General features: G+C 47.0%; 1 protein-coding gene across 1 annotated transcript; it reads left to right on the top strand.

The window, feature by feature from the left end:
• Nucleotides 1–18,964: 18,964 nt before the first annotated feature.
• Nucleotides 18,965–22,646, top strand: LOC117852364 (uncharacterized). The gene is made up of 2 exons (XM_034734419.2): nucleotides 18,965–21,729; nucleotides 21,819–22,646. The coding sequence occupies exons 1-2, from the start codon at nucleotides 19,077–19,079 to the stop codon at nucleotides 22,283–22,285; spliced, it is 3,120 nt and encodes a 1,039-aa protein (XP_034590310.1). The 5' UTR covers nucleotides 18,965–19,076; the 3' UTR covers nucleotides 22,286–22,646.
• Nucleotides 22,647–24,854: the final 2,208 nt, after the last annotated feature.

Below are 24,854 nucleotides of genomic sequence, written 5' to 3' on the forward strand. Positions count from 1 at the left end.
AGAACTCATACTACCGAGCTCGGATCAACATGATAAGTTGACCACCTAGTACGAGAATCTAGAGCACAAGCTGGAGAAGGAGAAGAAGTTGCACGTGGACAGAGAATTCCAACTGGTGGATGTGATGACGAAAATCCGAGTGCAGGAGGCTGAGTTGGCAGCGACCAAACTTGCTCTGAAAGAGTTGACAGAAGCCGCTCAACTTGTTGCTGACATGGTGGAGCTCCCAGAAGAAGGGGTGGAGCCCCATCCATTGGTGGAAATACTCAAGAAAGTACCCGGGAAGATCACCGGCTACATTCAAAAGATGGCAGAGTCCATCTACAAGCAGTTGCTGGCGATGGTGAAGTCTTTCTACCTGCAAGCTGACTTGGCTCCTGTGGCGGAAGGCATCACGAAAGATTGCTCTGATGAGCAGTTCCAACAGTATCTGCAGGAGATGGCTCCCATCGCCAAGGAAGTAGCTGTTAGATAGACCTTGAGTAGCTGTAAAAAACAATTATTGTAATATAAAAAAGTCATGAATATGAAATGTAAATTATTTGAAGTCTTGTCGCAATTTCTTGTTTGCTTGTCGACTTGTTTCAATCTTTTTGGTTTAGTGCATCTCACGAGCTACCCTGATGTTTTCTCGTGTGGTAGTTGTGAGTGCACACAAGGCTACTCTTGTGAGCCTCTTCAGATACACTATGTGGAGTACCTTTTAGGATCTAACCTCTTTTGCTGAGTGCAAGTACTCGGGTATCTAGATAGTCAGACTCTTTAGACGAGTAGACTCTTCAAGATATGTTTATCAGGAGCCTACCTTTACAACCTCTCTGGGTTGTTTGGGTGTTATGCTCCGAAGACCTGGAACTGCAAACTCGTTATTACAAGCTGCGACTAGACAGACTTGTCTAGAAAATAACTTGGGACACCTTCTTCTGTGAAGACCATCGATGGACAGACCTGCCCAAGGAGCTGACTAGCTCGGGAATTTTGTGTGTAGCTTGCTTTTCCAGGTTGCTTGTTTGTCTAACGAGTTGCAATAACCTGAAAGATATGTGCGCAGACTTGTGAATACAAGCCGCGAGTTTGGGTAGGAGTATCCGGAGGAGCTGAATAGCTTGATGAGCTTTGCTTTTTGCAAGTCGTAATTGGGCAGACACTAGTCGTTTACGACAAAAGACAGCTCTGCTTTATTGAATTCTAATTTATACAACTGAGGCTGATGGCCAATTTACATGAATATGTAAACTATGGGTAGAATCGACACAAGTGTTCAATGTTCCATGAGTTGTTGACTTTTTCACCAGAGAGAGTTTGGAGCCTATAAGATCCAGGCCCAGTGACCTTGGAAATGATGAAAGGACCCTCCTAGGCCAAATTTAGCTTGTGAAGCCCCTTGGTGTCTTAGATACGCTTGAGGAGCATGTCACCTATGTTGAACGAACGTTCTTTGATGTTGTGATCATGGTAGCGGCAAATTCCTTCAAGGTACCTTGCTGACTGGACGAGTGCTGCATAGCGTGCTTCTTCGAGGCTGTCTAAGTCCAGACGCCTTGTGTCTTTTGCCGCACCCTCCTCGTATTGCTCGACTACTGAAGATTTCCACATGATGTCAGCAGGGAGGACGGCTTCTGATCCGTAGATCAGGAAGTAGGGTGAGTACCCTGTTGGCTTGCACCGCTGTGTGCGAAGCCCCAAGAGGACATTGGTAGCTCCTTGAGCCACTTGCCACCTTTTGCATTGCCAATGTCATGTAGTCTTTTCTTCAGAGCTTCCAGCAACATCCCTTTGGCGTGCTCAACCTGGCCATTGGCCAACAGATGAGCGATAGAGACATACCGGACATCAATCCCGCTATTCTCACAGTACTCCCGAACTCGTGATTGATGAAATTTGAGCTTAGGTTTGTGATGATACGATTCGGGAAACCGTAGCGATGGACAATCTCGTCAAGGAAGTTGAGTACTTTGTCTGCCTTGGGATAGGTCACTGGCTCCCCCTCGATCCACTTTGTGAACTTGTCGATCGTCATGAGTACTTGGTTGAAGCCCCCGAGTGCCTAGGCAGAGGGCCAATAATGTCTAGCCCCTAGCATGCGAAGGGCCAGGAGGGTAGTATTGTGATCAACTTGTTGGTAGGGATGTGTTGTTGCTTGGCAAAGAATTTACACCCTCGGCATCGGCGGACTAGTTCTTCGGTGTCAGCAAGAGCTGTAGGTTAGTAGAATCCTGCTCTAAAAGCTTTGTCCATGATCGTTCTTGAAGATGCGTGGTTGCCGCAAATGCCCTTGTGGATCTCCTCTAGGATATCCTTGCCATCTTGGCATGAGATGCACTTCATGGGTACTCCTGATGATGTACCTCATCTATAGAGCTTATCCCTGACTAGAACATAGTTCTTGTTGCACCGTGAGACTTGTTCTACTTCTACTTGCCTGCAGGTAACTTGTGCTCCTTGATATAGTTGAAGGGGTTCTCTAATCTATATCAATCATCATAACCTCCCAGTCTGGCACATAATTACCTTAATCGGTGGTTTTTGAAGGTGCCAGCTCCACTATGGATGGCTTGTGTAGTTCATGGACGAAGACCCCAACTAGAACTTAAGCACGAGTAGATCCAAGTTTGGACAAGACGTCCGCAGCTACGTTGTTATCACGAGCCTCGTGATGGAACTCCAAACTAGAGAACTTGTTCTCCAATTTGCGTACTTCGAGGCAATTCGCATCCATGTTGTCCTTGTTGCGATCCCACTCGTCATTGACTTGGTTGATGACTACCAACAAGTTGCCATAGACCAACAACCGCTTGATTCCCAGTGAGACTGCCAGGCGGAGCTCGTGCAAAAGCGCTTCGTATTCAGCTTCATTATTGGACACCTCCCAGAAGATTTGCAACACATATTTGAGTTGTTCTCATTTGGGAGAAATTAAGAGTACTCCTGCGCCAACACCCTCAAGCTTGAGTGATCCATCAAAATACATGACCCAATGCCCACTTAGAGATTCTTCCTGTTGCATCTCGATTGTGGAGGATTTCTCCCAAGGGAAAGTTTGTGACGACGGAGATGTTGTGTTCCTGGAAGTAGTGCTGTAGTTTTCACGAGGTGACTAGTATTGTGTATAACAACTTTTGAACTGGCGGTTACCTGGTTTTGCAATCTGACAACACCTCGCTGACGAAGTAGACGGGCCTCTATACTTTGTATACATGGTTCTAGTCTTTCGACCACGATCGCTGTGCTGACGACATTAGTAGTCGCGGCGATGTAGAGAAGCAAGTCTTCATTGGGAGTAGGCACTGTGAGGACCAGTGGCTTTGATAAGAAGTCCTTCAATTGTTGAAGTGCTTGATCTACCTCCTTGGTCCACTGGAATTTATCGTGCCACTTGAGTAGTTTGAAGAAGGGTAGTCCCCATTCCCCAAGTCTGAGATGAATCTATCGAGGGCCGCAATGCATCCAGTTAGCTTCTGGACGTCCTTGATGCACGATGGGACATGCAAGTTGGTGATGGCGGCGATCTTCTCGGGATTAGCCTCGATTCCTCGATGACTGATGATGAACTCAAGTAGTTTTCTGGAGGGTACACCGAACACACATTTTGTTGGGTTTAGCTTCTACCGGAAGCTTTGCAAGCTTGCAAAGGTTTCTTTCAGATCCGCAATCAAGTCATCAGGATTTCTAGTCTTTACAACCACATCATCCACGTACGCCTCTACGTTGCGGTGTAGTTGCTTCTTGAAACACTCTTGGATGGCCCGTTGATATGGGGCGCCTGCGTTCTTCAACCCGAAGCACATCATAGTGTAACAGAAGGCTCCATACAGGGTCATGAACACGGTCTTAATTTATTCTTCTTCCTTGAGAGCTATCGGGTGATATCCCGAGTACCTGTCAAGGAAGCAAAGTAGAGCGCATCCAGCAGTTGAATCGATGACTTGATCAATCCTAGGGAGCCCGAAGGGATCCTTTGGACAGTTCTTATTGAGGTCCGTGTAGTCTACACACATCCTCCACTCGTTGTTGTTCTCTTTCGCACCAAGACGGGGTTGGTCAGCCATTCTGGATGATAGACTTCTTTTATGAAGCTGGCGGCAAGTAGTTTGGCCAACTCTTTTTTGATGGCTTCTCTCCTGTCTTGGGCGAGTTGACGTAGTCGTTGTCGCTTCGGTATAGCTTTGGGATCTAGATTTAGTGAGTGCTCGATCAACTCCCTGGGCACCCCCGGCATATCAGATGGCTTCCATGCAAAGATGTCTCGGTTGGCCTAGAGGAAGCTCATGAGCGCGTCTTCCTATTTAGGGTCTAGCTCTGAGCCAATCAGGGTTGTCTTGGAGCTATCGCCTGTGCCAAGGTCAATGGCTTTGATATCAACCTCGCTTGCTGGCTTGACGTTGGTTGCCCCCTGACTTCTTCTATAGGATCTCAAGTTTTGTCGGACATAGTTTCTTGGAAGCATCGAAGACTTGCATCATTGAATTTGGCACCTGAGTAGTTGCTGCTAGCTCCACAGCTTATGTGTCACAATCATATAATCTCTTCAAGTCTCCACGCAGGGAGACCCTGAGTCCCTACATTTTGAGTACTAGGTACACGTAATGCAGGATGGCCATGAACTTGGCCAGTGCTAGTATTCCAAGGATGGCATGATATGATGTTTCAAAATCAGCCACCTCGAATCGGATGTACGCGGTCCAGTAGTGAACCTTTGTCCCGAAGGTAACTGGCAAAACCACCTAACCAAGGGGTACAACCGCGTTGCCCGAGACAATCCCGTAGAACGGAGAGTTCGTTGGGGTGAGCATATCCATTACATCGAGGCCCATCTTCCTCAAAGTCTTGACGAAGAGCATGTTGAGGCCACAGCTGCCATCGATGAGTACTTTCGTGAGTCTTAAGCCTGCGACTACTGGATCTAGGATGAGAGGATAGCATCCTGGGTCGGAGAAACTAGTCCATTGATCTTTTCTGGAGAAGGTGATTGGCACCTCGAACCACTTGACAAACGTAGGCGTTGCTGCTTCAATGGACATGATCTCTCGGAGGGCTAGTTTCTAGGACCGCTTTGTGACAGTACTCGGTGTGCCGCCGAAGATGACGTTGACGGTGTTGGATGGGTTCTGAAACTTGCCGTCGTCATCTTCATCTTCTTTGGCCTTGCCCATATCCTTTGCTCCAGAAGGTTCTTGCAGATCTTTCATGACTCTATGAAGGCTGTAGCAATCCATCGCAGAGTGCTTAGAGTGTGGGTGCCACCGGCACTGCTTTTTCAGGAGCTCCTTGAATGGAGTCCTCTCTTAATTTTTGCCGCTTTTCTTAGAGGACTAAGACATCACCGCGATAGTATTGTTTGGCTTCCTTTTGCAATTTTGGCCACCCGAGTAGTTGCCTCGATTGTCGTTGGGGCGATCGTTGCGGTTCTTATCGTTGCGTTGGCCGTTGTTCTTGTTGTTGTTGTTCTGGCCACTATTACGACTAGACTCAAACCGATCGATCTCTTGGTCTTCTTCATCCGCCCAGGCTTGTATCATAATCTTGAGATACTTGATATCCTCCGGGCATCTCCTGCCAAAATCTTGTAACATCCGGTGGTCATAAAGACCGTTCTGAAAGAAATCTATGGCATCCCGTTCCGTGATGTCTACGATAGTGGCCTTCTTGTCAAAGAAATGGTATAGATAATTGTGCAGGGTCTCGCCTTGTTGCTGTTTGACTTGGGACAAGTCGATCCTGTTGCCAAGATGTTGCATTGCCCCTATGAAGTTATTTGTGAACGCCACCTTGAGTTGACTCTATGTGTTGATGGAGTCTGTCTTCAGAGACTCGAGCCATGGGAGTGGCCCTGCCTCCATGCAGATGGGGAAGTAGATGACTTTGGTGTCATCATTTCCTCCTGCAGCTTGTACCCGTTAGAGTCTTCTTCCAAATTCTCGACTTCTTGCTCGCGCTCACGGTAGCGCCCTTCAATGATTTTACAAGCATCGCAGTTGTTGTTGAGCTTATGATAGAGGTTGTGCGCTTGTTGTTCAGGCTCTAGATGGGGCCCACGGTGGCCTCGGCTTCCTGAGGATCCCGTCTGACTACTGTCTGCCCTGTGTTGACTTGGTCTAGGGTTTTCAATCCTGGGAACTTCATTCCGACTTGGCCTGGTGACCTCATTGCTACTGGGTCTGGCGCTACTGCCATGATGGAAAGAGGTGCGACGAACCGAGTGTATCATGCTCTGCCGATTGAGTTGTTCGTACACACGCTCTGCCAGCTGAACTAGTTGCCTAGTGTACTTATGTTGCGGCATTGCCCGAGTAATCAGGTCAATGGATGCAACGGTGGCGAGAGGGGTATGGTGTTGACGTGATTGAACTGCTTCAAACGCGTGATCCAAGTTCATAATGGGTAGGTCAGGCACAAGGCGGAGGCGACGATCTGCTCGTGCCACGTCTCTCACTTGGCGTCGATTTCTTTGACTTTCAGTTTCTTCTCCTTCTACATTAGCGGTGAGCTCATCCTGCGACATGTCATTTGGATGATGTTTGCATCGCGGATGCCTTTCTAGAGGTTCTTCACAGTCGCCCTCTTGAGCAGTGATGATGGCGAGTAGTTCCCACTTCGAAGAGAAACTACCCGAGCTTGATGTGATGATCTATGTGGGGCCATCTTCTTCGTAGATAGGAGATAGAGGTGTGCCCTCCTAGTATGGGAGAGTGTCGAGGTAGGCGACAAGGCATGACTCATCGTCCTTGGCGAGAGCAGGTGGCTTCATGTTGGGTAGTAAATGAATCTGCCTTATGGAGTAGATGTGATTACCAGGCCCTGCTATGGACCTGACAATGAAATCTCCTCATCCAGATTCGAGTAGTAATCTAGGTCCACAATCAAATCTGAGTTGGATTGCGATCTAGACAGGGTGTCTTGGTAGACAGCACCTGAGTTTCATAGTCCGAATGGAAATCAACTTGTATTGTAGAGCGATTCACACGATGTCTTGAGCGCTAGCTCGTGTGAATCAATCCGACTAGTGGAAGAATTTGAGTTGTACTCGGACTCATCCCTTGAGCCTCGGAAGAGGCTGAAAATTTTGTTCAATTTTTCAACGAAATCCTCCAAAGCTTAGCAATGAAGGTTGATGTCATAATGCTTCTCCTCCGGGGCCGGCGCGATGTGGCGGTGGAAGTTTCCAACGCTGTCTATGGTGCAGACCTAGGAGCCAAAGATGAACATCGCGCCCACCTCGAACACGACGGTAGGCTTGATGATGACTTGAGCCATCGAGCTCACCTGTGGATTCTCAGTGAGATCCCCTACTTGGTGCGCTAGCGGTCGGTGTTTAGACCTGGCAACCTACCGAGGAGGTACCTAAGGTAGTGTTTTATGTGTGGGGCTCGTCGAGATCACGAACTCGATGGTGAACTCGAACACACGATTTAGACAGGTTCGAGACGCTTATGTCATGTAATACCCTATGTTCTATGTGTTGGTTGGATTGTATTGATTGAAGTTGTTTGGAGAGGGTCCCTGCCTCGCCTTATATTGCCGGGGGCAGGGTTATAGGTCAGTTGTTTTCAAGAATACTAGTCGGATTCGACTAGAGAGTCCTACTCTAATTGCTACGAGTAGTTTTCTAATTCTCGACTAGTTCTTGTCCTCCACGTAGACCACACCGTCTTGCATCGCAGTCTCCATGTATGACACGTCTCAGTGTAAAGCCCCGTATCTAGGAATGTCCAAACCTTCTGGTGGGTCCATAGATGTGTGCTGACAATCGTTGAGTCTAGCCCCGAGGAGAGGGAGAATGAAGGCACCGTGTCGGGCCTTGGAGAAGATGGAAGGAATTTTTTGAACGATGCCCTAAATGTGAACCCCGTCCGCAAAGATGATTTTGAGATTACTTCGGCATCACCCCACCATGTTCTCGAGGATCGAACTATTCCTTCCACTGTGTCTACTGAAGATTCAATACAGCGATGATGAGCCTGAGAGCGATGACGAGCCTTTGATTCGGCGCCCTCGGAGTCAAACTCCTCATCCTCTTGTAGGTACTGCTGTTCCTTCTGTACCCGTAGACAAAACAGTTGTCGAAGAGGAAACTGCCACTGTTGGAACAATGGTCTTGTCTCAAGGTGCTACGCATACTTCTTTGGGTCATAGCCAAAGCACTGATTCGGAGACTGAAAGTGATGATCTGAGCAGCGCTCTCTTCGTTAGCGCTAAGCCCCCCAGTATGGCTGCAAATTGGTTGGACCTAGCCGAAGGCACTCGACTCTTTGGGTGTAATAAATGCAAATTACTCAAGTTTTCCAGTGGCAGCCAAGAGCGCAACCTTTTGCAAAAGGCTCGAGATGGCTTCAGCTTTCCGATCATGGAGGAAGACCTTGGCGAAGACAGCACTGAAGACATTTTAACCCATGCTCAAGACTTGTCGATGAAGGCATTTGTAGCACGCCATGTCGCTCAATGATGCCTTCACGAAGACCTGTGTAAACATGATCTATCGCAAAAATCCTCCGAGAACACCTTAGCTAAAGAAATTGAAGTGATCAAAAAGCTTCAAAGTGAAAAGGAGAGTTTGTCTACCACTCTAGACATAGAAAATTCTAAGTCAACTTCGCTTTCCACTGAGAATTATTCCCTATCCAAGAGGAATGAAGAGCTTGAAGCTGAAGTTGTTAGGCTTCGCGCTCTTGCCTAGACCGCTGAAACTGAGAAATCGCTGATCAACTCCAACTTTCTCTTGATGTGAAGTGCAAAAAGTTGAAGAATTATATAGTGTGCAAGCGCAATTTGAATAAAAATGAAGAAGGATCATCAAGAGTATGCTGATGCTATCGATGAATGTTTCCATTACATTCATGCTAAACTGAAGAAAGTTGCTCAGTAACTTTGACTCCCCTCCTCCTCCGCTCGACTTTAAGGATTGCATTATTGGTGACATCTTGAAGTGGGTTGTTGATGGCATCCAATCCCTCAGAATTAATGGGTGAGCTTTTGGAGAGTTGGGTGCTACTGTATTTGCGCGTACCCTTGCACATGCTATTTGTTCACTCATGAATAGTCCCTCAGATGACAGCGATCCAATTATTGCGAAGTCAGATTTGTGACGTCTTCGCGATCGTGACTATACTTGGCCTACCGATGTCTCTGCTGACAACATTCCTCCCTTCCCTAAGAACATCACGAAGAATTTTATGAGGGGCTTCTTTCAGTGAGCTGGTTATGCTCTCACAGTCGAAGAAGGGTGCCGCCTTTTCCATCAGGTTTTCTCTTCTTTTGCCCTTTGCCTTTGTTGTGACTCCTTTTTCTTCTTTACCTAACTCTATACTATTTCTTTTTGTGTAGCAACGAAGTCAAAGCGTTGGTGCTGGTCTATCCAGTACAATATCTACAGGCACTGCGACTACCACTTCGCAAGAAGCCCCTAGCACCAGCTCCGCTGCTACTCCTACAAAAACTTCTATTGATGTAGGCCATAGAGGAGAGGTGTAAGGGATATTATTTGGGCTCTTGGCTGGTAAACATTATGGCTAGATTTCACTTCTTTTGTAATAAAACAGTCGTGGTTCCTGCGCAGGTACCGAAGTTGGTCCCTGCGCAGTTTGCAGTTTACTGAAGGTGTGTTGCCTGTGACTATGAATCGTGGTGACTACTTCATGTCTGGTTCATTATGGTGTAAATTGCACACTAAGTTTCCCACTGCTTTTTTTGATGAATTTTGGTCTTATAAAACCCAAAAATATGATGAACGAAATGCATCCGCAAAGTCATTTTTCCAAGAATTCACTCACAATCAACATCAGCATGACTATATTCTTCACCACCGCTATGTTGGAAGAGAACTTCACCATCTTGATGGCATTACCTGGGCGATTCAATATGCTCGATCCAAAACCTGAACCTATTGACTTTGTTGAAGACTCTACCTTTGAATTTATTCACAAAAGTCCTCGTGAGTAAATGTTTTGAGTTGTAATTTTCCCTTTTTGTTGATTTACTTTCTTTTATATTTTTAGGTGTTATAATTGATGAAAAGTTTCTCCGTTCAGCTACAAATGAGATTGTTGATGTTGTTGTAAAGCGTTTGATTGAAGAGTGTTGTAATATCGTACGTAACGAAGATGGATTTTTTATGTTTTAATAAAGAAATCTTGTATTATGAATCAAAGAGAAAATTATTCTTCATGAAGTGCCTCAATCGAAGAGAAAATTATTCTTCGCGAAGCGCCTCCCCCCCCCCCCCCCCCCCCCCCCCCCCCCCCCCCCCCCGATTTTCTATTTGACTTCTCAACAGAAGATTTCTAAGTCATGATGTACCTAAGTGAGAATACACGAAGTGGCTCGTCAACCTGACTTCAATTTTTGCATGCAACTTCGCGTTTCACGAGTTCACTCTTTGTTTCCCTTCACGCTTCATGAGGGGCTATCACATTTCCGCGATAGACTTTTTACTTTGCTGTTTCTAGCGGAATTAGTGTCACATTTTTGTGCGCTTAAGTGAATTTCGTGGACTTCGAGGCTGTCTACCTCGCTGTTCACTGATTCACTTACTATGAGTCTTTGACTCTATTTACAGAAAGTGAGTCCTCTTCGAATTGTAGAGGTTTGTCACTTCAGCATTTTGTGTTGTATTTTTGCTCTTTTGCTTTTTTCTTGGGAGCCCGTGTTTATATTTCACAAGGAGATATTACACAAGAAGTCTGCCTCGTAAAGCCCTCACATCATCGCTGAGACATTGCATCCCAACGAAGACTCTCCCCATGAGGAAAAGAGTATGGCTTCACTTAACATTTCTGATAGATAGATTGCGGAATTTAAATTACAAAAGCTTAAAAATAAAAAAGGAACTAAAAAACAATACTAAATTTATTCTTCTTCGACTCCTTCGTACCCAATACTTCTGCAGCATGTCTTTATTCCAGGAGTATGGCACTTCTTCACCTTCCAGAGTTTGAAGCCTGTAGGCCCCCGGTCTTGTTTCTACCACCAGGAACGGTACATCCCACTTCGACTGTAATTTCCCCACAGCTTTAGCTTTTCTTCGCAGCACCATGTCTCCTGTTGTGATTTCTCTTGGATGCACTTTCTTAATATTCATCCTTGTTTCATCTTCATAAGCTGATTGATTGTAGAGTGCGTGCACCCTCGCTTCTTCTCTTGTGTCTAATACCACATCCATGTCTTCGCTTATCGGCTTCTGCTCTGTACGTAGTGACCCTAGCTTTATTTCCTCCAGGATCATTGCGTCTTCTCCGTACAACAGTCTGAAAGGAGAGAACTTCGTTGCTATTGACTCTGTTGTGTTATGGGACCAGATCACTCTTGGTAGCTCTTTAGCCCACTTGCCCCTTGGCATATCAGTTATGTTTTTCTTAAACCCAGTGAAGATTATTTCATTGGCTCTTTCTACTGCGCCATTTGATTGCGAGTGATAGACAAAGGCAAAACATAACTTCATTCCCACCTAAAAATAGAATTGCCTGAACTATGAGCTGCAAACTATTTTCCATTATCAACTGTGACTTCGTGCGGAACACCAAATCTGCATATTATGTTTTGCCAGAAAAATTTTTGAATGACACGCGAAGTTATCATTTGTACTGGTTTGGCTTCGATCCACTTGGAGAAGTATTCTACTTCCACAATTGCGTACTTGTAATTTCCCGGTGCCACTGGTAATTGGCTCACAATGTCAATGCCCTATCTTGCAAACGGGCGAACAAGCAGAAGCAGTTGTATTTCATATGGCAAAGTCTTGCTGTAATTGGCATGTTTTTGGCAATTATCACACTTCCTCACTATCTCTTTGGCGTCGAGTATGGCTGTTGGCCAATAGAATCCTTGACGAAAAGCTTTGCTCACAAATTTTCTGGTGCCAATGTGCGAAGAACACATTCCTAAGTGTATTTCTTGCAACAAGTTCTTTCCTTCCTGTGTGGATACGCACTGTAGCAACGGTGGACATACTCCTCTTTTATACAGACCTTGCCCTTTCATCAGATAACTTTTTGCCCTCAAGACCATTCTTTTGTTGTCCGCTTTGCTCTCTAGCTCATAATAACATCTAAAAAATGTGATTATGGGTGCTCGCCAGACTTCGCTCGTGATAGCATTCACAAAATTTACTAGGGCTTCATCGCAATCTATCGATTTGTACTTCACCACTTCGTAGAACACATTTGGTGGCAATGGCTCTTTTGCTGCTGCTTTCTTCGCTAGCTCGTCTACTTCACCATTCATTTCTTGCGGTATTCTTTTGACTGTGAAACCGAAGAAGTATTTTTCCATTGATCTCACTGTTTTCAAGTACTTTGCGATCTCTAGGTTTTTTGCTTTTAATGATTTGCAAATTTTCATTTGCTATAAGCTCAAAGTCTTTTCTGATTATCAGTCTCCTAGCCCCTAATGCTCTTGCCTTGCGAAGTCCCAACAACAATCCCTCGTACTCCGCAACATTATTTGTAAGACCTGCGAAACTCAAGCGCATTGCATACCTTAACTTGATTTCTGAAGGCGATAACAATATAGTTGACGCCGCTGTTCCATCATCACAATATGCCCCATCATAATACATTTCCCAAGGTTTCTCTTGTGGCTCTTCGTTGTTTTCATACTCATCAGACAGAGTCCAATCTGCCATGTAGTCAGCTAGGACTTGTAATTTGATTGCAGACCGCGAGTGAAGTTTACTACATACTGTGACAACTCCGTTGCCCACTTGCCGATTCTGCCACAAGATTCTTTGTTTTCGAAAATGTCTTTCAAAGGGAAAGAGCTTGGCATAGTTATTGTATAGCTCTGAAAGTAATGTTTTGGCTTCCTGGAAGCCATCACAACTGCATAAGCTATTTTTTCCATCTTGGAATAAAACCTCTTCGCACCCACCAAGGCCTCAGAGACAAAGTACACTAGTAACTACTTCATGTGGCCATCAACTTCCCTTTCTTCTAGTAACACCGCACTCAACACCAAATTGGATGCTGCGATGTACAATAACAACTTTGCCTTTTCTCCTAGGCTTGCCAAAACTGCCATGTTTTCTAGGTGCACTTTCAACTCATCGAATGCTTTCTGCTCTTGAGCCCCCCAAAAAAATTTACTCTTCGCTACTAGTAACTTGAAGAAAGGCAAACTTCTTTCTACTGACCTCAAAATGAAACGCCCCAGAGCTGCAATTCTTCTTGTTAATTTCTGGATATCTATTTTTGTTCTTGGCTGCTTCATTTTTCTGATTGGCTCGATTTTCTCGGGATTTGCTTGTATGCCAGACTTTGATACCATGCAGCCCAACAACTTTCCCTTCTTTACACCGAAGACACATTTCTCCGGATTATGCTTGAGATCGTACTTTCTCAAATTTGCAAAAGTTTCACACAAGTCTACGATGTGGTCTTCTTTCTTTTTACTTTGCACAACGACATTATCAACATATGCGGAGACATTTCTTCTCAACTGAGGGCCCAACACTGTTTTAATCATTCTATTGAATGTTGGTCCGGCATTGTGAAGTCCTTTTGGCATTCTCACAAAACAGAATACTCCGAACGGTGTGATGAAGCTCCTTTTTTCTTCGTCAATTTTTCTCATCCAAATCTGCTGATACCTAGAGAAAAAATCAAGCAAAGACATCATTTCGCAGCTTGCTGCAGAATCCACCAATATATGTATTCTTGGCAGAGGGTGGTCATCTTTAGGACACGCCTTGTTCAACAATGTGAAATCTATGCACATTCTCCAATCTCCATTCTTCTTCGGGACCATGACAATGTTCGAGAGCCAAGTAGTATAATGCACTTTGCGTATCACTCCAGCATCTAACAGCTTCTGGACTTCGCTTTGCACTGCTAAAGTTTTCTCCGAGGATAACACCCTCAACTTTTGTCTTCGCGGTGGTATTTTTGGATCTATTTCTAGCTTGTGTTTGATGACACTTTGTGGGACACCTTGCAATCTTTTTTCCTCCACACAAACACATCCTGGTTGTTTCTAAGACAAGCTATTAAGCGTTGCTCTTCCTCTTCAGACAAGTCTCTTGCTATAATGATTGTCTTGTCCTAAACATCATCGCACAATTGCACTCTTTTGGTATGCTCAATGGGTCGAACTCTTTCTTCGTCTTTTGATTTCTCATCTTGCTCTTTGAACGTGACTTCCTCTTCTTCCTCTTATATCATGTGTACTGGTTTCTAATCTATCCCAGTACTGTGCTCTCTTTCCTTGGCATCCTCCTGTTCTTCATACACAGTGAGCACTCCATTGTGTGTTGGAATTTTCCTGCACAAGAATGGCATATGGATTACTACAGCAAACTTGTTGATAACTCCTCTGCCAAAAGTTGCCAAATAAGAGTATGGGATGTCAATCACATCAAAAGTGACCATCTCCGTTCGCATCAATGTGCCCTCTCCTAAGCTAACATTCATCTCAATTTTGCCATGGGCCGAAACCATATAAAGGCTTCATTGTTGTTTTCATTTGGCTGTCTTTGTAGCCCATCCTTCTGAATAAGTCATAGGTTATGACATCTGTTGAACTCCCATTATCTACCAATATTACACCGATATCGTTGCCCAACAAATGCTTTATATTTTGGCCCATGTTGGCCCTGATCACCAGCGGACCTTCGCGTTGGAAATTGTCTAACCTCATTTCTACCTCTATAAAAATTATTGGAATGTGAGATCACTTCGATCTGAATGCTCAATCTGAAGAGGCGTGACTGACTTCGCGGATGTGATCTTTTTTCTGTCTCTTGCTTTCAACTACTAGAAAGTTACATCCCCCTCTGATTGCATTGATCACGTTCACTCTATGGCCCGAATGATCTTGTTCCTTGATAGGGTGTTGTTGCGAAGGCATTTGCTGGGGTGGATCTATCTTAGGTGGCTGCGGTATATTGTAACTTTGATGTTGAACTGGGATAAGCGGTCTCATTTGACTATACTGTGGAGGAGGTGGATAAAAACCTTGTGCGAAGTAATTTGGTTGTTGATATGAGTGCCAATTTGGCGTGAAGCTGTAAGCAACTGACTGAAAGGTGGATGAAGTGTGGTTCACTGTCTTCACCTGCTCTTCCGCCTCTCTTTGTTTTGCAGCTTCTTTTTCCCTCGCCTGTAGTACTGCTCTACATCATTTGTCCAATGACCTTTGTTTTTCCCGTGCAACCAACAGCATGGTATTTTGTTTACTTCAGAACCTCTTCCTGAGTGACCTCCTCTTGAGTTTGTACGACCCCCCTGGCCCTGATACGAAGAATTTTGGAAGTTGGGCTCCGTAGAAATATTGTTGGCAGTATTTTGTCGCTGCTGAAAATTTGGCTTTGCTAGGTACGCTTGAAATTTTGGCTGTTTGACTACTGCGCCTACCAATTTTGCTTCGATTTCTCACTCCTCTTTCATGCATTGTATTCATTTATTTTTCTCTGCCTTCCTGTATCAGACTTGCAGTACTCTTGCATGATGTCAAAGAGTTGCTTTTTGGACTTATGCCTTCATCTGTCCAAGTACTCTCCACAGGGTCCCAACCTCAGGGCATCGATCATTGTGTTTTCTGGCACCTGTGGTGTTTTTGCTCTTGCCTTCACAAACCTTCTCATGTACTCTTGCAAAGATTCCTTATCCCCTTGCTTGATGTTATGGAGATCTCCCGAAGTTGATCCCTTGAAGAAATACTCCACTTTAGCAATGATGCGTACCATTGCTGGGCCGAGCCTTTAAGCGCCATCACTAGTGCTTTGGCTTTTGCGCAGTCATTTCCACCTCCCGAAGAAATTGCAGCATTGTATCTCAAGACAAAGTGCCTTGGGTTTGACTCCCCGTCGTACTCTAGCATCGATGCTAGCATCCTAAATATTGGAGGCTAGTCTGCTAACTCCAAATCAATTGTTAAAGGTGAAATTGGCTTCAGCTTGTAAGGATATGCATTTCCCTTATGCTACCACTGCGGCGTACGTTCCGTCAACGCCTCAAGACTTGCATCATCTTCCCAGTACTCTTCACTATCACCTTGACCTTCTTCGACTTGAATTGGGTTATTATCATTCTGTGCCTGCAAAGAGTTGATATGTGCCTACAACAGCCTCATCTGCTCTTGCAACTATGCTATTCTTTTCTTTACTGTATCCTGCATTTTCTCTCTCTGCAATTGTTCTAGCACTTTTCTCTTTTTCACTACTTCTTTCAACATAGTTTGGTATTTGTGTTTTTCTCCCTCTGGGTCACCTTGCTGTGGCGCCTTTGCCTTCGCTATGGCTGCCTCAGCTTGCGTCTTATTTGGACGTTAGACGTGGACTATGCATCTGTGAACCTCTTCAACAATGTTGCTTCGATTCGCTTGAGAGCCACCAGGTCTTCATCTTCCACTCCAGTATCGGTCAGGTCGACTTCGAACTGGCCGTCACTGATGTCTTCACCTCAACTTCATCTTCACTTTGTCTTCGCACCTGCCTGGAACTTGGTATGATGTCTAGGGGGTTCGTTGCTACTGCCGATGGGTCATCAGTAGCATTTTGTGTATTGGTATTTTTTGCTTCCTTGTTCGGTGCCATTGCAATTAAAGGAATGAAGCATGGTGGACGCCAAAACTATTAGGGTAAAAACCGTCCCCAAAGTGGGGCCAACGAGTTTCCAAACTAAGGTAACAAGAAAGACAAAGAACTAAGAAAATGACTTCGCGAGAGGTTAAGAAATCTCCCCCTCTGTCAAAACGTATCCGTTTGCATTCCTTTCGGTCCGATTTTATAGGGCCGTAATCCTTACACTTTATAGCACAACTCTCCGCTTTTAGTTTTGTGCGAAGCATATTCGAGGGTATTACAGTAACATTACACCACTTTAGTTACACCCTTTTACAACTCATCGCTTTACACATAAGCTCGAGTGGACCATCAATCCGAAGGTACGTTCATCACTTCGCTCCCCATCAGAATCGCAAGTGGTCTTCCCGAGCCGCCACCACCAGCCATTGACTTCGCTTCTCGCAATCTACCCCCGTTCATGCGTCCTTATCGAACGCGAAGTCTCTGCGGTGCATCATCTGCAACGTTGTCTGAGCGCGTGCGGTTTCACTTCGCGACAGCCATCGTCCAGTACGCGAAGTCACCTCTTCGCGCCAACTCTCCATTCCTACAAGTGTGAGATCACAATACTTCACCACATCATGTTATCCGCTCATAAAGTCCTGAAATGAGGAGGGGGGGTGCTCCAAGCGGAGTTCTTTTTCCCAACACTTGCTCTGGTGGATTCCAAATAGGTACTGGTTGGGATGCTCTTGCAATCTCATTTGCCGCTATCTCTTTAGCCTTCTTTGATTCACCGATGATCCGCTTACCCCTTACATCTTCCAAGAACACATCAGAATGTTGGATTGACAAATTATTCAACATTGATTCAATTACTCACACTGAACCTGCAACAGAGAAATATGTGCCTCCATGTGTGAGATCATTACGTACCGACCAATTGCACCAGAGAGACAATATTAAAGCGGGCCTAGCATTCTCCGGCGTATTGTTAAGGGCGAGCAGAAACCACTCTGGTCCCGTGTACTGTAATTGGGAAATTTCTGGTATAGCCCACTTATGTCGGATTTCTGTCAGAAGGGCTCTGGCACGCGGGCATCCTGCTACTGCATGAGCTGCATCTTCAGGCTCAAGTCCACAAATTGTGCATGTATCATCCTCAATAATATGCCTCACCTTCTTATTAGTATTTGATGCAAGAGCATTTGATGCAAGTCTCCATGCAAACATACGCAACTTTGGTGGTACATCTGCCTTCCAGATATTTCTCCATAGCCTCTCCCTCCTCTTTGGTTCTGTACTGTACTCGATGCCATCTGGTCCGGACATTGCAACCTTAGAGCCAATTTATATGCAGACCTTACTAAGAATAACCCTAATTTCTCAAAATGCCAAGCAATTTGGTCAGATGTTTCGTTAGATGTGATTCTTATCTTTAGAATAGCATCAGCATCCACCGGTAGGAAAATACTTCTAAGGCTGCGATTCCAATCTCTATGTTCATTCTCAAATAAGTTGGAGACCCACCTGATTCTTGGCCTTGTGCATTTTGTTACCACTTTTAGAGAAACTTCTCTAGGAATCCAATTATCCCGCCAAATCTGAATACTACGACCATTTCCAATTCTTTGTATAATTCCTTTTTTTTAGCCGCTCCAGTCCATACATAATTGAACGCCATGTGGGTGAAATATTGCCACCAAATACTGTATCCAACAAATTCCCCCTCGGGTAATATTTGACCTTTAATAGCTTTGCACACAAACTATCCGGGTATAATATCAATCTCCATACTTGTCGAGCTAACAAGGCATGGTTAAAAAGACGCAAGTCTCGAAAACCCAATCCACCGTTACTCTTTGGCTGTAGCATTGTTTCCCAAGAACACCAATGTGTCTTCCTTCGCCCATTCTCTGCACCCCACCAATAATTCCTTATAATTTGCATAAAGTCATCACAAAGAGTAAGGGGCAATTTAAAAACTCCTATAATATATGTTGGCAATGCTTGAGCTACAGACTTAATTAGGATCTCCTTTCCAGCTTGAGACATGTTACGTTCGCTCCAGTCATTCATTCTTTTCCGGAATCGATTTCGAAGAGGTTGGAAAAGATGACATGTGCCTAGTTCAGTTCTCAAGTCACTGTACACTAAAAGTCATCGACACTGTCCTAACTCCAATTACCAGAGGAGCTGTGGAGGATACAGAGTAGGCATCAAGCTGCAGTCAGTACTCAGTAAAAAGGAAACAAAATGGGAATACACTAGTAACAAGTGGAGCAGTGAGATGATTAGCTTGGCCGCCACTAACAGACAGACAGAACAAGGAATCGATGGGCATCCATCACTGTCACTAAACCCGTCCTTATTAACCCCACCACCACCACTAATCGTTATTCGTAGACCGTTGACTCATTGACCGAAGACTGCCAGCCTTTTCACACGTATATCAGGCACGCACCCACCCGCCCCCCGTCGTCACTCTCACGGGCTCACTCCCTCCTCTCTGCCCTCCCGACCTCAGCTGCTCTGCAGCTTACCTGACCTCACCTCACCGCCGAGGAAGGTTCCGAGTAAAATAATGTCAGGGCCCACTACCTGCTGCCGCTTCCCCCAACTCCTCGTCTTGCTCCTCTTCCTCCTCCTCGCCGGCGGGGGCCGATCCCAGCCCGCCGCCGGCGACCGCGAGACTCTGCTCACCGTCAAGAAGGATTGGGGCAGCCCCTCTCAGCTCAAGTCCTGGGACCCCGCCGCCGCCCCCGACCACTGCAATTGGACCGGGGTCGCCTGCGCCACAGGCGGCGGCGGGGTCGTCACGGGGCTGACCCTGTCCCACCTCAACCTCACCGGCTCCGTCCCGGCGTCCGTATGTTTGCTCAAGAACATCACCCACCTCGATCTCTCCTACAACAACCTCACCGGCGCCTTCCCCGCCGCCGCGCTCTATGCCTGCGCGGAGCTCAGGTTCCTCGACCTCTCCAACAACCAGCTCTCCGGTCCGCTCGCGCGAGACATCGACGGCCTCTCGCCGGCGATGGAGCACCTCAACCTCTCCACCAACAGCTTCGCCGGCGAGGTGCCGCCCGCGGTGACGAGGCTCACGGAGCTCAAGTCCCTGCTCCTCGACACCAACCGCTTCACGGGCGCGTACCCAGCGGTCGGGATAAGCGAGCTCGCCGGGCTCGAGGTCCTCACGCTGGCCTACAACGCGTTCGCGCCGGCCCCCGTGCCCGCGGAGTTCGCCAAGCTCACCAACCTCACCTACCTCTGGATGGACAAAATGAACCTCACCGGGGAGATCCCGGAGGCCTTTTCCAACCTCACGGAGCTCACGGTGTTCTCCTTGGCGTCCAACGCGCTCACCGGCTCGATCCCGGCGTGGGTGCTGCAGCACGCCAAGCTTCAGAACCTCTACCTGTTCGACAACAGCCTCTCCGGCGAGCTGCCACGCAGCGTCACGGCGGTGAACTTGATTGAGCTTGACTTGTCCTCGAATAAGTTCACCGGAGAGATTCCGGAAGACTTCGGGAAGCTCAAGAACCTCACCTTGCTGTTTCTTTACAAAAACCAGCTCACCGGCACCATCCCGGCGAGCATTGGCCTGCTACCGCTGCGAGACGTCAGGTTATTCAACAACCATCTCTCCGGTGAGCTCCCGCCAGAGCTCGGCATGCACTCGCCGCTCGGCAACCTCGAGGTGGGAAACAACAACCTCTCCGGCCCGCTCCGGGAGACGCTCTGCGCCAACGGGAAACTCTATGACATCGTCGCCTTCAACAACAGCTTCTCCGGCGAGTTCCCGGCGAAGCTCGGCGACTGCGTGACGATAAACAACCTCATGCTCTACAACAACCGCCTGTCCGGCGACTTCCCGGTGAAGATATGGTCGTTCCCGAAGCTGACCATGGTGATGATCCAGAACAACAGCTTCACCGGCACTCTGCCGTCAGAGATATCCTTCAACATCTCACGGATTGAGATGGGGAACAACATGTTCTCCGGCTCCTTCCCGGCGTTGGCAAAAGGGCTGAAGGTGTTCCACGCCGAGAACAACCGGCTGGGCGGCGAATTGCCGTCTGACATGAGCAAGCTCGGCAACCTAACTGATTTGTCAGTACCCGGCAACCGGATCACCGGCTCCATTCCGGCGTCGATCAAATTGCTGCAGAAGCTCAATACACTCGACCTGAGCGGCAACCGGATATCCGGCGTGATACCGCCGGGGAGCATTGGGACGCTCCCATCACTGACGACGCTTGATTTGTCTGATAATTTGCTCACCGGCAGCATCCCATCAGACATAAGCAACCTGATCAATTCGCTCAATCTGTCATCGAACCAACTCACCGGCGAGGTGCCGGTTCTGCTCCAGATCGCGGCGTACGACCGCAGCTTCCTCGGCAACCCCGGGCTCTGCGCGAGGGCTGGCTCCGGCACGAACCTCCCGACGTGCCGGGGCGGTGGCAGAGGCGCCCACGACGAGCTGTCCAAGGGCCTGATCACCCTCTTCGGAATGCTCGCCGGCATTGTCCTCGTTGGCAGCATCGGCATCGCCTGGCTGCTCTTCCGGCGCCGGAAGGAGAGCCACGAGGTGACGGACTGGAAGATGATGGCCTTCACCCATCTCAACTTCTCCGAGTCCGACGTGCTCAGCAACATCCGCGAGGAGAACGTGATCGGCAGCGGCGGGTCCGGGAAGGTGTACCGCATCCACCTCGGCGCCGCCGGAGGCCGCGACGAGGAGGCCGGCGGCATGGGAGGCGCCGGCAGGATGGTGGCCGTCAAGAAGATATGGAACTCGAGGAAGGTGGACGAGAAGCTGGACAAGGAGTTCGAGTCGGAGGTGAAGGTGCTGGGCAGCATCCGGCACAACAACATCGTGAAGCTGCTCTGCTGCATCTCCAGCCAGGAAGCCAAGCTGCTGGTCTACGAGTACATGGAGAACGGCAGCCTCGACCGGTGGCTGCACCACCGGGACCGAGAGGGCGCGCCGGCGCCGCTGGACTGGCCGATAAGGCTGGCCATCGCCATCGACGCCGCCAAGGGGCTCAGTTACATGCACCACGACTGTGCTCAGTCGATCGTGCACCGCGACGTCAAGTCCAGCAACATCCTCCTCGACCCGGACTTCCAGGCCAAGATCGCCGACTTCGGGCTCGCTCGGATCCTTGCCAAGTCCGGCGAGCCGGAGTCCGTGTCAGCCATCGGCGGGACATTCGGGTACATGGCTCCAGGTAAGAAGACGCGAAATTCAGCTGTCAGGCATTTCAGTTCGTGCGAATTTTGCAGCTGCGATGCTAATGGATGTGTGGCAATTCTGCAGAGTACGGGTACAGGCCAAAGGTGAACGAGAAGGTGGACGTCTACAGCTTCGGCGTCGTCCTCCTGGAGCTGACGACGGGCAAGGTCGCCAACGACAGCGGCGCCGACATGTGCCTGGCGGAATGGGCGTGGCGGCGGTACCAGAAAGGTGCGCCGTTCGACGACATAGTCGACGAGGCCATCCGGGAGCCGGCGTATATGCAGGACATCCTGTCGGTGTTCACCATGGGCGTGATCTGCACGGGCGAGAACCCGCTGACGAGGCCGTCGATGAAGGAGGTGCTGCACCAGCTCATCAGGTGCGAACAGATTGCCGCGGAGGCGTGCCAGGTGGACTACGACGGCGGCGGCGCGCCGCTCCTCGAGTCGAAGAAGAAAGGCAGCCGGCGACGGAACTTGTCGGACTCCGGCCGGTGGAACGACGACGACGAGGAGGACAGCGGCAACTTCGTGGTGCACGTGGTGTAGTCAGACAAGCGGCGGCTTTACAACTTGCAAGAGCAATTCAGGTGCGCCGGAGCATGGAGGCTGCAAGCTCATCCATGGTGGAATTTCGCCTCTGCTAACCAAGTAACCAGGCAGCTGAAGACGCCCGGTCCTCAATGGCGCAAGGACGAATAACGAAGTACAGTACATATGAATCATCGAAGAGGCTGTAATGTAGCAGCAAAACCATAAGTCGATCTCCAATCACACAAGAACGAAGTTCTTGGGGGTGTTGGATCGGCACGAAGGGCTTGTTTGGTTCGTGACCACACTTAACAAGTGCCAACAGCTCCGTGTAATAACACAAATGTATCCATAAAGTAAAGCCAGTTTTGAGCACGAACTGATAGCCTAGTCCTTGTTTAGTTCACCCCCAACTCCTAACTTTGGCACTATGAAAAAGAAGATTCCCCATCACATCAAACTTGCGGTACATGCATGGAGTACTAAATGTAGACGAAATTAAAAATTAATTGCACAGTTTTGTTGTACTTTGCGAGACGAATCTTTTAAGCCTAATTAGTCAATGTTTGGACAATAATTCACAAATACAAACGAAACGCTACAGCGTTGTAACAGTAATTTGGCACCTCCAAACTTTGGCAACTAAATAAGGGCCCTAGTTCTATGGAAGAAAACCGTGTGATGCAGATTTGTAGATAGAGGATCCTGAGCTGCTTTTTTCAGTTCTCTGAAACTCTGGGCACTTTTTGGATGTTTCAGAAAACTGGAGACCACACAATCTCTGGAAAAAAGGCCAATGAGTGGGCGGCTTATCTGCAACTGTACTGCATGCTGAAATAAAGCCATGCTGACATAGGAAGCAAATTTGTCTTGTGATTTGTGAGGACGGTGACGTGACACGAATTTTTCAAAGTGGGGAAGGTTGCGACGCAGAAAGAACAAATCTGGTGTCCGGCATGAACTAGGAAAAACGGAACAAGGGACAAGAAACAATGGGCATGAGCTGGAAAATGAAACAGCCAGAGGATTGGAGTATGTTGGCAGATTTTATTTGGGTCTCTACTATCTAGGTGCCAAACATTATTAGAAAACGTGGCCTCAATGTGATATAGATCTCTGTGCATTGATTGTTTGGAAGCATTCGCGCTCACTCAAAAGTATGCCGATAGTTCTTGAAATAGGATGTAATAACATAGGTGTTTCAGCTCAAATGTAAACTTAGCAGTAATAGAAATTTGATTTGATTAAACTTCTGAACTTCTTGGGATTGGGATTCTCCAATTTGCTATGCACACTATACGATCAAACTTCAATGTCATATATTACGTGGTTTACAATTACATTCTCAAACGAAGAAGAAAACAAAAACAAAAAAAAAGGATTGTTGTTACTCACTAGTCAGTGATGAATCTGACTGAGCATCCAAATCAGAGTGACTGTACAGCTACTGAGGAGAATCTGCTTTATACTTGAGCCATACTGCATTGAATTTCCCTAAAACCAACAGACATGCAACTATTAATATGCAGTAATTTCCAGCCTGATAACTGCAAGAATCTGTTAGGCGTGCTAAAACATTTTATCTTCCTTTATGTGATTGGACACCTTGAAGGATTTAACAAGATTCTATAACCATGATACTTTTGAGCATTGTAATTCTTTAACATAGATCTGTCAGGATGATAAACTGTCAGGAACTCCATGACATCCAGACAATTCTAACGCATCCATATTATGAAATGAACTGGCATTCACGAAATTAGATGTCAATTATCATAAATTTTTGGATCTAGAGGTAGTTCCCCTGATTCAGTATGCACAACCGGAGTCTACACAGACAAGAAAAAGATTGGGGACAGCAGGCAACATCCCAGCAGCAAATGGTCAAGCAACAGCAGAAGAAAGGACTAAGAGCAACTCCAAGAGGCTGCTAATCTTACCCCAATATTTTTTTTAGGAAAAAAGAGAGAAAAAATAAACTCCAACAATCCAACTAAACCTTCCCCAATTTTTTAGCGACGCTAAAAACTAGCCTGCCACCGCGTATATTTTAGCGTTGGCGTTTCTCCCCCAATCCTGATTCCCGCACGCCCGCGCGTCCCTTCCGATGAGCCCAATACGATGACGTGGCCTGTGTTTGAAGTATTGGGGGCTATTTATTAGCGATCTGCTTTGGATTGATATGTTTTTGGGGGAAATTTTTTTTGGGAGAACTCCCAATACATAGTTTTGGGGAAGAACTTTTTAGGATACTCTTGGAGTTGCTCTAAGGGCAGATATGAGCCACATTCCCAGACAACTTCAGACTAGTGCCACTGCATCCACCTTGGAGCAAATTCTATTCGACATAATTGTCAAGCTCATTTGTGTAGAATTTATAGGAAGCTCAGTTGTGTAGAATTTATAGGAAACATATGTTCCAAGTCTACAGGATGTATGAAGATCTGTAGAAAAAAAAAATCTTTCGGAGCCCAGCATCCATCTTTGGAATGATGCACCTCTGCAAGAAACTGCCCAGATTACCACGGTTTCCCCATAGCAGCAGTGAACCAAATGTAACCAGTACTTCAAAAAACAGAACTATGGT

This window comes from Setaria viridis, chromosome 4 (genome assembly GCF_005286985.2).
Source record: "Setaria viridis chromosome 4, Setaria_viridis_v4.0, whole genome shotgun sequence".
Classification (NCBI taxonomy): Eukaryota; Viridiplantae; Streptophyta; class Magnoliopsida; order Poales; family Poaceae; genus Setaria; species Setaria viridis.